The 16,900-nt window shown below is 34.3% G+C and overlaps 2 protein-coding genes across 2 annotated transcripts; both read left to right on the plus strand.

Moving 5' to 3' along the window:
• The first annotated feature begins 3,661 nt into the window (after positions 1 to 3,661).
• On the plus strand, positions 3,662 to 4,570 carry LOC114080999 (olfactory receptor 10AG1-like). The gene has a single exon (XM_027922561.2). It carries the CDS (start codon positions 3,662 to 3,664, stop codon positions 4,568 to 4,570), a length of 909 nt encoding a protein of 302 aa, XP_027778362.2.
• Positions 4,571 to 12,338: 7,768 nt separating this feature from the next.
• Positions 12,339 to 13,283, plus strand: LOC139707074 (olfactory receptor 10AG1-like). The gene has a single exon (XM_071617066.1). It carries the CDS (start codon positions 12,342 to 12,344, stop codon positions 13,281 to 13,283), a length of 942 nt encoding a protein of 313 aa, XP_071473167.1. The 5' UTR covers positions 12,339 to 12,341.
• The last annotated feature ends 3,617 nt before the right edge of the window (positions 13,284 to 16,900 follow it).

The raw sequence follows: 16,900 nt of genomic DNA on the forward strand, positions 1-16,900 counted from the left end.
GAATAAAAAAAATGGTGGCTTATTTAGTCAATGGATTTCTATTCAAAAACCACAATTAATGAACTATGATATACACAGAAACTTTGATGACTTTTACATTCTCACATTGAGGGAAAGACTCCACATGTAAGAGTATGTTCTGAATTATTATGAATGATTTGTAAATTAAGAAATTCAATCAGTGCTTTCTTAGGATAAAGGGTGGAGGGAAGAGGTATCCTAAACTTGCCTGAGGACGTATTTGTGGAAAATAAGAATATTCTAAACCTTGATTGTGGTGATGGATTCAGAAGTGTGCATATTTGATATCATTGAATTTTGCATCTCATTGAAAATATTTTAAAGTTTGTAGTGTGGTTTGAAAAATTTACCTCATAATATCAGTATCTAAATAGCAAGCTGATAATGAAAAATAATACTAACATTGTATATGGTGCAAGTATAGCTGTCAAAATAACCAAGCAAAATACATGGTCATGTGCTAGGATAGTTGTTCTGTTGTTGAAAGTGTTAATGATAAACTTAAGTATTAATGGCTATGTATTACACTATTCCATTTTGCTTTTGAAACTGTTCTTAAATATTGGTTGCGAAATGTAATAAAAGTTACTTTTAACTTCACTTTTTATTCCCAGAAATATTCGATATCGGAAAATAAATATACTGTGCTAGTACAAGCAGCTTAACATTGTTACTAGTTGGCCACATTTAAGTTGAAAAAAAGAAGCAAAAATAATAACTATATTTTGTAAAAAAAAAAAAAATTCAACAGGGTTAAATTAAATTTTAAAAAATTCTGAAAAAATGCTGTAAGCAAAGAACTCAGAGAGCAAGGTTTGAAAGACTTTGACTCTTTGATCTGGAAGCAAGTTCTAAATCCCAGACTTGCTTGGGTATAAATGCAGGACAGGGTGCAGGAGGCTCTGAGTGCTGAGATATCCTTTAGATGAAATCCAGACAGAGGGTGAACAAGGTTCACTGTGGAACTGGGTGCCACAAGGAAAACTACATGGAATTTCTTGGTACCTGGAGTAAGTGTTCTTCAAATCAACCCAGAGACAGCTGTCTATCCCAAGAAACAGGGAAAGTACATGACAGGGTCCCTTCCAGTCACCCCATGGCATACCAATGCAGGCTGGTAAGAATTTGTTGTTCATTGATATCAGAACCTGAAGAGGATGACTTAGGCCATAGAGAAATTTGTTACAAAAAGTTTAAGATTTTAAGAAACTGAACTCTATGAGATCAAAGAAGGATCTGATGTGTTTGGAACAAATAATGAAACACACTATCCAGGGCCAAAACTCGGGCAGTGGTTTCATGCTCTCCAAACATATTTCCATATGTTTGACATAAAGCAACTTCTCCAGCACCATCCTATTTAGTTGGAAAGACTAATCAGATTTCTTTAGTTATAGATCATTTTTAATCAGTGTGTTTTGTCTTATGTGTGGACTCTGACTAGATTCCCCAATATCATCTGGGTTAAAATTAGGTATATTATGTGTTGGTGCTTTTTAAAGCATGTTTTTTTCTGTATGATCTCTGTTCAATTTTAAGTTATTTGAGTGCTAGTTGTCCATGAGGAACTACAAAGATGGCTGAGGGAACTAGGCCATATAGTGTGGTGCAGATGGAAGTAACAGACTTTCCTAAATGCTACCTGCAAAATTGTACTGTGTAGGAAACTTTTCTTATTTTGCTAAGTAATTGGTATATCTGATTTTTTTTTCATTTTCTTGGATATTTTCAGATGTTTTATAGAGTGATAAATATAATTTCTAATGATAGGAAGATGATTAGATAAATCTGCTTTAATGGTGGATGGACATTCAATGTGTCACTTACTATATATAGTAAAGTCAAAGTTGTGGTAATTCATGAGTACAGTTCTCATTTTTTGATATAAGTGAAAAAATGATAATAAAAAAGTACAGAGAAGCAATGTAGAAACATGCTGTAGTAAAGAGAAGCAGATTCAAAACATGCAAAGAATGTGCTTTTAGAAACACAGTGTCCCTGCTCATGGAAATCCAAGCAGGAAATCACAAAATTGATTCCACATACATAAGATTCTAGGCCCATGGTTTGTTGTTTGAGACTCTTCTCCACACATACCTGTAAACAGTTCAAACAGGATAGGGTGTTGGAGATGAAACTTTCCTCTTGTCTTTCTGCTATAATCTAGTTTAAAATATTTATTTTGGTCATAGTCTCTAGTTTTCAAACAGCTAGATACTTTTCCTGATAAGACAACATTATACAAATTTTAAAATTTCTAGGTATTTGTCGTCACGGATGGTGTGCTTTAGTTTCTACAAATGTTAATTTAGGGTACAGATGATTCAGTTCTAAAAAGGGACACCCCAAATATGAAGAGTCAAGGTAGAGAACATGGATGTGACAAAAATATGTGTCCCATTTCCTAGAGGCCTGGATGGCCTGAATCTGAAAAAAAAAAAAAAAAAGTAAAGAAAGAAAATCCACATTACTAACTAAAGGCCATGTATATGATAGAACTTGGCTTGTTTGTTTGTTTTTAACTTCTGTGGCCTGACATGATAGACAAATAAGTGATATTTCACTGCCAGTAAACTGCTTCCTCCTGAGGGAGGCTCTATGCCAAGGATGGCCTGGGAGAAGGATAGATCTATATCCAAAAGCTACAACCTAGAAAAATGAACCTGAATGCTTGCCAACAGAAGTTCCCTAGAAATTAAATTGGTACATGAGAGAAGATGTTCCCCAGGGCTGGCAGAACTCTTGCTATTTAAGAGCAATGCATGTTTCCATAAAGCAAAGCTGATATAGAATTAGAGTAAATTTCCAAGAAAAGAACTGAAAATTTTACAGGATAAGTCACTTAACACTCCATAGACTGCTTCATGCAAATCTATAAAGGTAAGGTGTAATTGAGCACTTTGAGTATTTTATTCAAAGATAATTGTAAATTAATAAAACAGAAAATCATCAAATTCTGAGATCCATATCTGAGTAAAATATTTATATAATGCATGCATATCTTAAATTTATTAATTTTAAAGTTGGACAGTATTAGATATATGTAAATAATGATAATGACATTTATAAGGTAAATTATTTATTTAAACTAAAATTGAAAACAAGTAGAAAGCATTGACATATAAAGATATTTAGTAGACATTTGACAAAAATAAAATAAAAGCAATAAAAGCTTCAAGAGTAAAGGTTTGAAGCAAAAGAAGGTGAAATATCACTACCAATACCGCGAAAAATAACAAACTCAAAAAAAAAAAAAAAGAAATGAGAAAATGTATGTAACATGATTCCAACCTTAAGGAAAAAATAATAAAATATTATTTATCCACAATATGTTCTAAACAATAATAAATACTTCTCAATAACATTGTTATCATTACAAGTCAAGTATAATAAATGAATTCAATCTTAACGCTTCATTTTACCTGCTTATAAGTTAATGCCTGATGCTTCAAAGTTTATTTCATAAAAATAGAGCATACAAATGATAAAAATAATTTAAGGGATTATAAAGTATATTCATGCATCTAAGCTACATAACATAGGATATCAATGTAGTTACAAAGATAAATGAAATAACCATCTTGAATTTGCAATATCTGCAGATGGGGATCAAATTAAAACAGAAAAATCAAATACAACAATGCTGGAATTTGTTCTCTTGGGGTTTTCTGATATTCCCCATCTCCGGTGGATGCTGTTTGGGATATTTTTACTCATCTACTTGGCTATTCTGATGTGCAATAGCATTATAATAGTAATAACACAAACTGACCCTGCTCTTCAAACCCCCATGTATTTCTTCCTTAGCAATTTTTCCTTTGTGGAAATCTGTTATGTAACCGTCACCATCCCAAGAATGCTCATGGACCTATGTACACAGAAAGGAAATATTTCCTTGTATGCCTGTGCTACTCAAATGTGTTTTGTCCTCTTGCTTGGAGGCACAGAGTGCCTCCTCCTGACAGCAATGGGCTATGACCGCTATGAGGCCATTTGTAACCCTCTGCAGTACCCTGTAGTCATGAGCCACAAGGTCTGCATGCAGCTGGTGGCCGCCTCTTGGATCAGTGCACTTCCAGCTGTGATTGGACAAACATACCAGATTTTCTCTTTGCCCTTTTGTGGATCTCACAGAATTAACCACTTCTTCTGCGATATCCCTCCAGTCCTCAAGCTTGCTTGTGGTGACACTTTTGTGAATGAGATGGCAGTCTATGTAGTTGCAGTGGTGTTTGTCATGATTCCATTTCTGTTGACCATCGCCTCCTATGGCAAAATCATCTCCAATATTCTGAAATTGTCATCAGCCAGAGGAAGGGCTAAAGCCTTCTCCACCTGCTCTTCCCACCTGATGGTTGTGGTCTTGTTCTATGGAACAGCTGGGATCACGTACTTGCAACCCAAACCAAATCAATCTGAAAGAATTGGCAAACTGATTTCTCTCTTCTACACCGTTTTGATTCCAGCTTTGAATCCCATCATATACACTCTGAGGAACAAAGACATTATGGTGTCACTGAGAAAACTACTAGCTAAGGTGTTAAAATGAGGCAAAGACTTGAAAACTCAGAAATAATTTGCTAATGTTGCTCCAAACTAATGAATTTTATTACTATATTCTCAAATAATGGTAATTAATATTTAGTAAAGATCCACATTATATCCAGGAATCTTTGTTTTATAGAGTTTAGGTGAGGATTTTAGTACAACTAGAGAACAAATTAACTCAATTGAAAGATATATTTTGAATATTAATCTTTCCTCTCATGGCTAACTGTGGAGTCAAGAATCTTCCTGAGTAGCACATGAAAGATTGTTAACTGTGTCATTAACCTGTGTTTAGGGTCATGTTCTGGGATAATTTTCTTTAATCTTCTCATTCTTCCAGATAAATCTGCTATTCTCCAATAGTGTGTTTGGATTTACCAGTGAAATTCCATGCAAAGATATAATAACAGTCTGTGTCTCTTTAATCCTGAGTATGTTCCCTCCTGTACCACTCAGATTTCATTGTTCTCTGTTAACCTCAGTCCCTTATGTTGTAGCTTCTAGTCTGCCTTTCGTGTTATCTATTTAGTATGAGAAGTTTGTAGAATTTTCACTATCAATACCTATTTTGAGAGGGTTGGATGGCATTCTCTCAAAATATAACTCTACTTAGAAACTTCAAATGTGACCATTTGTAAAAAGGATCTTTGCAGATGTACTTCAATAAGGATTTTGAAATGAGATCATCATGTTAGGAAGAAAATCCAATGACCAGAGCCTTCATAAGATCAGAAGGCAGAAGAAGTTTAGAAAACAGAGGAAATCAGAGAAGAACATCATGTGAAGTTGGAGGCACAGACTGGAGTGATACCGCCATGCACCAAGGAAGACAAGGGACTCCAAAGGCTGGGCGTGACTCTTCACTAAAGACCAGAGCAAGCAAGTCCCCAACCACAAGGTTATTCGGGAGACTGGTGAGGAGAACTGTGAGAGAGTAGTTTTGTGTTGCTGTAAATCATCCATTTAGAGTAATTTGTTAAGGCAGACGTAGGAAAATAATACAGCATGTAAATGATTCTATCATTAAAGTTCTTTTATTTTAATTATCTTACATGAATTGTGTATCTTGCCTGTTCACACTGGTAAAATCCCCATTTGTATTCTTCCACCCATTTGGGAAAATGCTTTGATTTTTTTTTTTTTTCAAAATATTACTTATCTTTTATTTTACAAACTAGATCTATGAAACGTTATCATATGGAAACTCTATCTGCCTAAGAATTGTAACAGATTTTATATATATATATATATATATATATATATATATATATATATATATATATATATATAAAATGCGGTGGTACTTGAAATTGAGTCCAAAAACACTCCAGCCCTGAGCTACTGCCCTACTTATTTTTATTTTATTATTATTTTTTTTTATTTTGAGATAGGGTCTTCGGATGTTGCAGAGGTTGGCCTTGAAGTTGTGATCCTCCTGCTTGAGCTTCCCAGTAGCTGGGATTACAGGAATGTGCCACTGCGTCTGGCTCTGAAAGATTTTTTAAAGACTTTTGGTTTTCTTTTTCTTAACAATGTAACACCAAATTGGAGTCAAAGTGGAAGCTCTGTGCACCTAGATTAAGACCTAGAGTACATCTATGCTCTCTAGTACTGCTTGCCCCTCAAGGCCATGCTTTAGAGCTCCTCAGTGATAGAAATTCCCATTTTCAGAACAGAATGGAGAGCTCATCACTAATCTGAGTAAGAAAATACATCTCTCTGAAAGTGACCATATTGTCAATCAAACAGATTTTCCTCTCTATATGGGTGTCATTATTAAACCTATAGGAAAATGAATGTAGCTGCATTGTTTTCTGTAGTTTGTTTATTTGAAAGGACTCACCAGACTGCAGTGTACTCACAGTGACAAACACATAGCTCAGTGATGTGGAGAAAAGATGCAGGCAAGCAATGGAGACCTACTGGGCAGCAGGAAACTCCTTGCATTCTTACTGTCCCACATACCAGGCTATATCTATTGCATGATATCAAGTGGACTGTTCAAGGAATGTGGTTTCTGGAAGGCTGAGTAAGGGGGAAGTTTAGGTGGGGTCTCATCTCTCTTGGTCATGTTACTAAGTCAGGCTGTCAAACACATTAGGGCTGTTGCCAAACACCAAGACAGTGATTGGTGTCACCAGTGTGCTGTTAGAGCTCACACAGAATATAATGAAGTCCATGCTCTTATCTTAAGTAAGAGCAAAACTACAGGCAACCTAGTCATGACAGACATAAAGACAGAACTTTTTGTCAATCAGGTATAAATCAACCACATCTGCATGGTGATAATAACAAAATCCATAGCTTTTTAAGTCATTGCAGTGGTTTTTAGTGTTTTCTAAACAAATTACCACACAGTTAGCATGTTAAGGCAACACACACCTATCTTCTTTATTTCTGTAGGTCCTAAATCTGGTGTAGGGTCAATGATTTCTCTACCTAGGGTCTCAAGCTGAAATCCAAGTGTCTGCTGGGCCAAGCTATTATCAGAAAGATGAGGGGAAGATATTTGATTGCAACCTCAGCTTGGTTATATTGTTTCCATAATCCATTTTCTGGTGGATAGAAGACCACAGGCCCAGTTTTCTGGCTGGATATCAATGGGGTCCAGGTCTTAGCTCCTAGAAACCTGCCACATTTCATAATTCTGCCCTCTTGCATCTCTCACCTTGAAATTCTGACTTTTTCTTTAGTTCTGTTTACTCCACATAGATTGAAAGGAATTATGTGATTCATTCAGGTCCACATGAGTAATCTCCTAAAGTCAACTGATATTACACCTTAATTCTAAGAGAAAAATAATTTTACATTATGGCATAGATGATTGATTGAACAAATAAAATTGAATGTATAGGAGGAAGGACAAACCATCTTAGAACAGAACTTTGTAGAGTTATAATGTTCACAAATACAAAAATCAGGAGAAAATGATAAAAATATACAAAATAAAACAGTAAGTAGATATTTTTAAATGGAATCAGTGAAATTTGATGGAGACTTGCTTTGAGCCATAGAGCTAAGTAAACTGTGACAAGTTGTGTTGAGAGGCTACAAAACCAGAACTGTCAATACTAGGAAATCAGAGATGATAAAATATGACCTCAGGAATTAAAGCATTTGTTTAGTCACAAAGTGACTATACTTCTATTTTTTTTCTCAAATGTATGATTTCCTGGAACTGATTTTCATATTAATAGTAGTAGACCTAAAATAATTTTCTAACATGTAAATTACCATTCCTTAGTAATTTATTCCATTCACAAAGTGATTTATCTTCAAAATCTTTTAGTAACAGTTCTTTTTTTTTTTTGACTAGTATCAGAACATTACTGAATTTGAGAGGAAGTCACTGTAGAAAGATTTATGGCAGTATACAGCAAATTCCATTAAGAAACATAGAGTCATTTCAATAAAATTAATAGCAAAATCAATTTATTTCCATGTAAAAGAAGGCAATATGATATTAAATGCAATTAGCCCTTCATATCTATGAATTTTATATCTCTATAAAACTGAGGTTTAAAAATTTTGAAAGACAAAAAATGCCATCTGTACTGAATGTATACAGATATATTTCTTAACATTATTCCCTAAAAATATTGTATAACAACTATAGAAGTACATTTATAATATATTACTTTGATATTATAAATAATCTAGAGGTGATATTACAGTGTTTTTGTACATCCAATGTCATTTTACCAAAGGAACTTGAACATCTACTGATTTTAGTGCCCAATGGTGTCTTGGAAGCAGTCTATCACAGATACTGAGGGACTACTATAATATGTAAAACAAAATAAAAAACAGCAAGTAGTTGTGAAAATTCACATAAAATATTTCAGCAATTTAATCCAGTGAACTATAAAATCATTTAAGAAAATTAGAGGAAGTAAAGATTATGTTGGTGATACATTGTTGTAACAGAAAATTCAGTATCAAAAAAGATATTTTCTCCCAGTGTGAGCCACAAATTCAATGAAATAGAATAAAATCATATGTGTGTGTGTATGTATTGGGTGTTGTCTAACATATCAGACTGACTTGAAAATTGTTTTGGAGAAGAAGATGATCAATAATCACCCAGTTAATGTTGAATAAGAGTAAAGTGAGGGGGATCAGTGTAGCCAAAATCAGGACCTATTTTAATGCTGCAGAAACTGACAAAGTATACAATCTAAGTGGACAATTACACATAGAGATCTCAATACACGGACAGACTTGAATAATGACAGACTTTAATAAGTCTTGCTATTTAATTGAATTTTAATATATAAAAAAAGAAAATCCTTAATATTTACTCCATAATGTTTACAAAATAAAATGGTTTCAAATACTTTATATCCTAAATATGTAATAAAACATGAAGTAATTTCAAAAGCAATTTATATTATCTTCATGGTTTTAGTTTGAAAAAAGTCTATTAACAAAGCCATTAACCATTGTGGAAAAAATTGATAAATTAAACTGCAGTAATTAAAAATTGTTGTTGTGGGGTATAATTGACTGAGTTAAATGCATATAAAAAAATATACCAGGCCTGGCGCGGTGGCACACGCCTGTTATCCCAGTAGCACAGGAGGCTGAGATAGGAGGATCCTGAGTTTAAAGCCAGACTCAGCAACTTAGCAAGGCACTAAGCAATTCAGTGAGACCCTGTCTCTAAATAAAATATAAAATAGGGCTGGGGATGTGGCTCAGTGGTTGAGTGTCCCTGAGTTCAATCCCCACTACCAAAATAAATAAATAAATAAATAAGCCAGAATAAGACCCATTAGTCTGCATAATGAGTATGTAGGCAAAAAACAAAAAATAAAATGTGCTCTTCCTCCAAAGAAGTTAAAAGGAAATACATACATATATATATATATATATATATATATATAGAGAGAGAGAGAGAGAGAGAGAGAGAGAGAGAGAGAGAGAGAGAGTTTGAGAAGAAATTTCAAGGAGAAAGGACAAAGGAGCACTTCACAAATGCCCAGGGGGAAAAATAGTAATAATCCATTAGTAATATGTGGGAGACCCACCTTTCACTTGACTGAGTCACATTCCCAGGCTGGGTGCTGAGGCCCTCAGTCACAGAAATGTGGCAGAACTTTCCCCACCCTTCTTGGGTCCAAGGGTCGATGTCTGTGCATGGGTGTGTCTTGCTAAAGCCCCATGGGTGAAGCTATGCTCACCTGTTCCTTTGTAATATAACCTCTTGCCCTGTTTAGTATAGAATCTTCCATGGAAGTGCCTTGTGTGTGTGTGTTACCTTCTCTTACTGTGTCCTTGGGTGTGGCCTACCCAGGTATCAGTCAACCTGCTGACAGCGGACATCATGAAGATAGACTCAGCCCCCTGAAACCTGACCCCTTGCCTCATTTGAATAGCTTCTCCTCAATAAAAGGGTTCAGCGCATGAGCACTCTCTCTCTTCCTGTGGATCCTTAAGGTCAGAGAAGCCGTCACAGGACCCCAAAGTGTCTCTTGTGGGTTATTTTGCACAGCCCAGTTAGCTCAGTTCAACTGGAGTAACCCCTGAGCCTTTTAGTCGTGAGAACAGAAATCTGGCAGTAATAAGCAAAAAGAAATCAAACTCCAGTATGACACAACTATCAGTGCATCTAGTTTGTAACAGGAAGCACAGCACACTACATGCACGAGTGCATAAAAGAATTGGAGCAATGGCAACTCCCCACCCCCATCTCTGGCATATGAAATGTTAATCCTATTCAGCAAATAGACTGCCTTTGCCTAGAGATTCTATCTACCTGTGTTTATCCAGCAGATGCATGCATACCTGCAAACCAAGAGTTACCCCCAAGAATGTTCATCTTAATATGATTCATAGCTGTAAATATTTATCAAATCAGAATTTGAAGCAATTGTGATAATTTCACAAATGGAAAAATGAGAGGTGATGAAAACTGACAAACCTAGGAACAAAAATGAATGAAGCTTTCTGAGAAAAAAAAAATCCTATACTAAGAATGTACTATTTTAAGTGAGTTTAAAAGAATATGTAGAAATGTCTATCATATATATGAATATAGGCATATATATAAGAATATATGCATATCTACATATTTCTACATATACATATATTTCTACTTTTCATACTATTTTAGATTTTGTTTAATGAACAAATTATTATGATGATGATGAAAAGAAAAACAATATGTTTTTGCTAGAAACAAATTCAAAATATGAGTTATCTTTTGCTTCCCCAAAAATATGTTCCAAGACAGGTGATCTTGCTCAACATTTTCTTCCTCCTTTCTGAAAAGGAAGTAATTAAAACATTTAAATGTTTCATCATTTAATAATTAGCTTCTACTTTTAATTGAAAGATACAGGGTCACAATAACCCAGAATTCCTGCAGAAAGCTGTAAAATCTCTGAATATAGCTGGGCATGGTGGGACACATCTGTAATCCCAGCAACTCAGAAGGCGAAAGCAGGAGAATCACAAGTTCAAAGCAAGCCCCATCAACTCAGCAGACCCTAAGCAACTTAGAGAAAACTTAAATAAAAGGTCTGGGGATGTGGTTCACTGCTTAAGTACCCTGAGTTAAATTCTCAGTACAAAAAAAAATTCTGAATAATTTATCACACTCATAATTAGAGGCATCCATTTGCTGTGGAAGAGAAAATAATAAATTACAATATAAAAATTAAGGCTAAGTCAGAGAAACATCCAAAATGATGACTCACACTAGTTTGCTCTCTGCAACTATGATCAATGTTGCAATATCCTATTACTGCATAAATTCATACACATGTACCATTTATTGATTTATTCAGAAAGTAAAGGCACTTGTATCTGTCAATTATGCCAAATTTCTATCCATGGATAGAATATATAGTAGAATTTCTAAGATTGTTTTTTCAACTACATCCTTGAAATTCTTCTTTTATGAATGAGGTCAGATATCTGTCCCTTTGTGAAAAAGAATGAGTTTCCCAACCTTTCTGTGAATTTAGTTTGTTCAGTTCATTTTGTTATTTCTATGTTAGGCTTTCCCTTGGTATTTAAAATACCACTTATAGCTGGAGATCTAGCCCAGTTTTGGAGGGCTCGCCTAGCATGCTTGAGACTCTGGCTTCAATCCCCAGGACTACAGGCACCACACACACACACACATATACCCCTACACTCATACACACACTGAAGAGAGAGAGAGAGAGAGAGAGAGAGAGAGAGAGAGAGAGAGAGAGAGAGAGAGAAATAGCCCTTCATTGGAGATTTAATAAACAGATATCTGTCAATCTAGGATGTGTAAAGATGGTATTGCTCAGTGCCCAATTTATATTAAGAACTAAAATGTACTGTGCTCTCTATTCCATAGAGGGCCTGAAGAGAGTGTATTCTGGCAACAGTGGGAGTTACCTGGGCAAAATTAAAGAAAGCAAATAAGCAGATGCCTAAGAACTGCTCTTAATTAGAAATTTAAATATGTAGGTGAAAGAAGTCCTTGGGGGTAGACATAGCTGGTGATATTTATTTAAAGAACACTTTATAAGAACAAATATTTTAAAAGCAGAGGGAATATAATAAGTGGTCTCGCTTTGAAAAATTTAAATATCAAAATAGTTAAGCCTTCTTCAGTAAGAAAGAAAAACCAACCCATTCAAGAAAGGTTAATATGGATTCTTTTATCCTGATGACAAGCTTTAATTTGTATACAAACTCAAAAATGAAGTTTATAACATAGTGGGAAGATGTATGTCTTATTAAACAGTTCATCCATATGAGAAGCTCATGTTCAGTTTTGCTTTCCACAGATGGAACACCAGGGGAAATCCCCAGAAGGAAACCTAACTGCATGGAAGGAATTTTTCCTTTTGGGGTTTGCTGATGTGCCCCAGCTCCAGTGGTTTCTGTTTGGACTGTTCTTTGTCATCTACATGATCATCCTGCTGGGCAATGGAACTATTTTGGTAATAACAAAAGTAGAGCCTGCTCTCCAGACCCCCATGTATTTTTTCATTGGCAATTTTTCCTTTTTGGAGATCTGCTATGTTTCAGTTACTCTCCCCAGAATGCTCGTGAATCTCGGGACCCAGAGAAGGATCATCTCTTTGGTTGCCTGTGCTACACAAATGTTCAGCTTTCTTGTACTGGCAGCTACAGAATGCTTCCTTCTGGCAGTGATGGCCTATGACCGCTATGTGGCCATTTGTAACCCTCTGCAGTATCCTCTGGTCATGAACCACCAGGTCTGTATCCTGCTGGTGGCTGCCTCCTGGATCAGTGCAATTCCTTTTCAGGTAGGTCAGACCTTCCAGGTTTTCTCCCTGCCATATTGTGCTTCCAATGTAATCAACCACTTCTTCTGTGACATCTCCCCAATACTTAAGCTGGCCTGTGGGGAAACCTTCACAAATGAGCTGATGGTCTATGTGGCTGCTCTGCTGTTTGTTTCGGCACCATTTCTGTTAATACTCATCTCCTATATCAAAATCATCTCCACAGTCCTTAAATTGCCATCAGCCACAAGTAGAGCCAAAGCCTTCTCCACCTGCTCATCTCATCTTACAGTGGTGGTGTTATTCTTTGGATCAGCTATTATTACATATTTAAGACCTGAGGCTAGTCATTCAGCAGAAACTGACAAAGTGCTTTCTCTTTTCTATACTGTTGTGACTCCCATGTTCAACCCCATGATATATAGCCTGAGGAATAAGGATGTTAAAATGGCATTGAGAAAATTATTAGGGAAATAATCTACTTGAATAAATGTAAGCTATATTTGCAGGACTTGTTATTTTCTGCATCTGTAATAAAATTTCAAGTGGTATGTATATTTAGATTTGTGTCTTATCTATCTCTTCAGTAGTTACTAGTTCCAAATTAAATCTTATTTGTTATGTTGAGGGATTATTCTGTCTCAAGTTATATGAGTAATACATGTGTCACCAAATAGCAAATCATTTCATTGAAAATTCTTTATTTTTGTATGTGTGTGCAGTGTCAAATTACTATTGACAGAGCTGGTTGTAATCGTCTTGATAATATTACAGTCTCTGTTGCAAAAATATTGAAAATCATGTCATTCTTATCCATAGTTATATGACAATCATTTTTCAAAACAGGTAGAAAATGGACATCAAATGAAGAACATAAAAACTGACACACACACACACACACACATACACACAGATTTTTGAATCTAGCCTGATTTTTTAGAGAAATCAGTTCTTAGAAAAAAAGAGCATGTAGTTTCATGAATAATGTTAGTGAATATTGTGCATGGTTTATGTCCCTTTAAAAGTTAGTATTCCTTTATGGTAATAATTTTGTACTTAAATAATATAATAAAATATACACAACTAATATGGAAAACTAGAAGAAGGAAGATTTCTGTGAATAACAAGTATTTTTTATTGAATATGGACAAGTTGTTTTTTCAAAATAGAAATTTTCTTGGGGAGATAGACTATATAGCAGAATTCAGAAAGAAGATATTTTATAAAAGCACATATCTGCTATCAAATCACCAATATATCACAGATACTTTTCACTTTATACACTGAAAATTATGAATTAATATATAACTAATGTTCATTGTAGCTATCTCAATAAAATTTTCTCTTATGTTTCTTTTATTTAACTGATAGTTTGGAGTTTGTTAAGTAATTTGTGTTATTTATGTAATGCTAAAAGCAAATGACAAATCTTTCCTAATTGTGGATAAGGAAAATCTATTTTTTTGTGTGAGCTATTGTCTCATACATATTGATGTAATTAAACTTATTATTACTACTGTATACAAATGTAACATATTTCTGAAAAACTGTTACCTGTTAAAAGAATTTATGTTTAAACAAGAACATTGTAATGTTTGCACTTGTTCTTAAAAGCATTTGTCTTCAAGTTAATAATATGAGTTCTTATCACATTTAAAAGTAGATATCTAACGCAAAGTGGAGAGAAAATGTGGTACTACTCTCTGTCTACCAGAAGATATCCAGAATACGTGTTAACAACCCAAATGACATACCCAAATAAGACTTATACCCCAGCTGAAATCAAAGAAAAGCATGAATAAATCACTAATAACTTCAGATAAAGCCTCTATCAGAAGTTACTAACATCTAAAATAAATGATTGGTAATAGAAGAATGATGAAAGAAAGAAAAATATACTAAGAATAATTTCGGAAAAATAATTTTCAGGCAGAAATTGGACAAACCACAAGCTATTGCATTTAGAATGGGGTCCAACAGAAATTGAGGAGTCTTTTTTCCTCACTGGACTTCCTGTGAAATATAGAGTAAAAATATTGATCGAGAGAAGAGAGTTTTGGAAGAAACAATGTCTATACTAGTAATAACAGATTGGTGCTCTTTCCATGATGAATTGGGTCCAGTGTATATTATCCTTCCACTAGAGAGTTAGAAGTTCTGTCTAGGAAATGATGTCATACCTGGAATATAGGGTTAATCTCTGCTCCTGACCTATTGTATATTCATCAGCAGCTCTAATCAAACTGAAGATAATGATTGGAAGTTCATGCTGCTGTGTCCATGCATAGTCTCTCCCTGTGTCTGTGTGGTCACTTGGCACAGCAACCCACTGGACAATGCTAATGGTAACTAGGGAAAGAGGCTGGGTGGTAACCACAGAATGGGTTTCCCTACCCATGTAATTTTCCAAAACCTCCTCAGCTGAAGACAACCTTTGATAAATATTCACGTTGTTCACAAATATCTTCACTTTTTGGGGATCATTTGAAGAAGTCTATTTATGTATTTTTCTAAAAATCTCTTAATGATTATTTCTCAATTTTGTTTCTTTCAAATCCCTCACTGTTCTCTCAAACCATTACCTTTAACCAATGGATGGGTACACAATCACACATCTGGTCATTTTTCCTTCCAACCTAAATGAACAACCAGAAGTACTGCTCAGAGTTCTTCCCCCTCACCAATCTCCTTGATGCATGTCCCAGAAAGTAGCTACAGAGTTACAGAGATTAGCTTTGGGGTAATACCTGAATGTCACATAGAACCCAGGTATATAGATCCATACTTTCTTAGCTAAGTGAACTTCTATGAGGTCATTAACATTGAATTAGACAGAAAATGATGTAAGAAGAGAAAAGACCTTGATAATTTGAACTTTTTTTTCATGTGAATTGCTTGTGCCATTAGGTCATGTTGAAGTACTATATACACCACTTCCATATGATACTTGGGACTTTTAAATAAAAGATTAATTTTCCTGCTATTTAGGTGGACTCTACAAATTATCTCTTTCATCCTGAGAAATAATGATATTTTATAGATTTTAAGGATTTTTTAAAATCTAATTGGCATATTTATAAATTTATTAGGAGTGTTTTAATTAGCACTTCAATAATATCTTTGAGTTCTAACTTGAAATTTCTTTGTTTCTCTTTTTTACTATTTGTAATTTATCTCGTTTTATCTTCTTAATCATCTACTATATATTAACATATATATTATTAAACTTTATAAAAACAATATGTAGTTTTGGTTATCTTTCTTTTTATAAGTTTCCAATTTTATATATATTAAAAATATAGAGAAGAAGAACAGTAGAATAGAGGAAGCCAAATACAGAAAGGAGGAGGGGAGGGAAGGAGGAGACACTGGGGACTGAAATGGACCAAAATGAATCCATGCAAGTAGGATAATGTCAGAATGAACCCAACTATTACCTATAACTGTAATGCAGTTATGAAACCATTGAAATTGATGATACAAAAACCTGGAAGTAAGAAGATAAATACAATATTAGTGAAACCTTCTAGTACTTGGCTTTTTGTGTAATGATTTGTTTTTTATTAATTCATTTACTTATTAAAAGTCTCCGTAGATATTTTTATTTCATATTATAGCATGTCATTTGGGATTTAATGTCATTCTAGTAGTTTATTTGTCTAAGTTAATTGCTTCCTCTAAAATTGTTCGGATTATTTTTATAGTAATTTTATTTTTTTTCAGAATCTGTTGTATTATATACAAAATCACATTTATAATTGTTATTTTTAAATTACTACTTTAAATTATTTAAAAGGGAAAATAGTACAAGTATTTAAACACTATTTCTTACTGGTATAATTACCACCACAAAAGCTTTCTGTTTTGTGTAATTTTGACTTCACATATGGTGTCAATCCCTTTCAACTCAAAGACTTTATTTAATATTCCTCATAGTGCAGGGCTCGTAAGCAACAACTTGCTATTGTTGATATTAATTTTGTTTCTGTGTATTTCAGGTCATATTTTCTTGTTTTTCTACATCTCATAAATTCTGTTTAAAACTGGACAATTTTCTGACATACTATAGCAACTCCAGATTCTGGTACATGTAG

The sequence above is a fragment of the Marmota flaviventris genome, chromosome 9 (assembly GCF_047511675.1).
Source record: "Marmota flaviventris isolate mMarFla1 chromosome 9, mMarFla1.hap1, whole genome shotgun sequence".
NCBI lineage: Eukaryota > Metazoa > Chordata > Mammalia > Rodentia > Sciuridae > Marmota > Marmota flaviventris.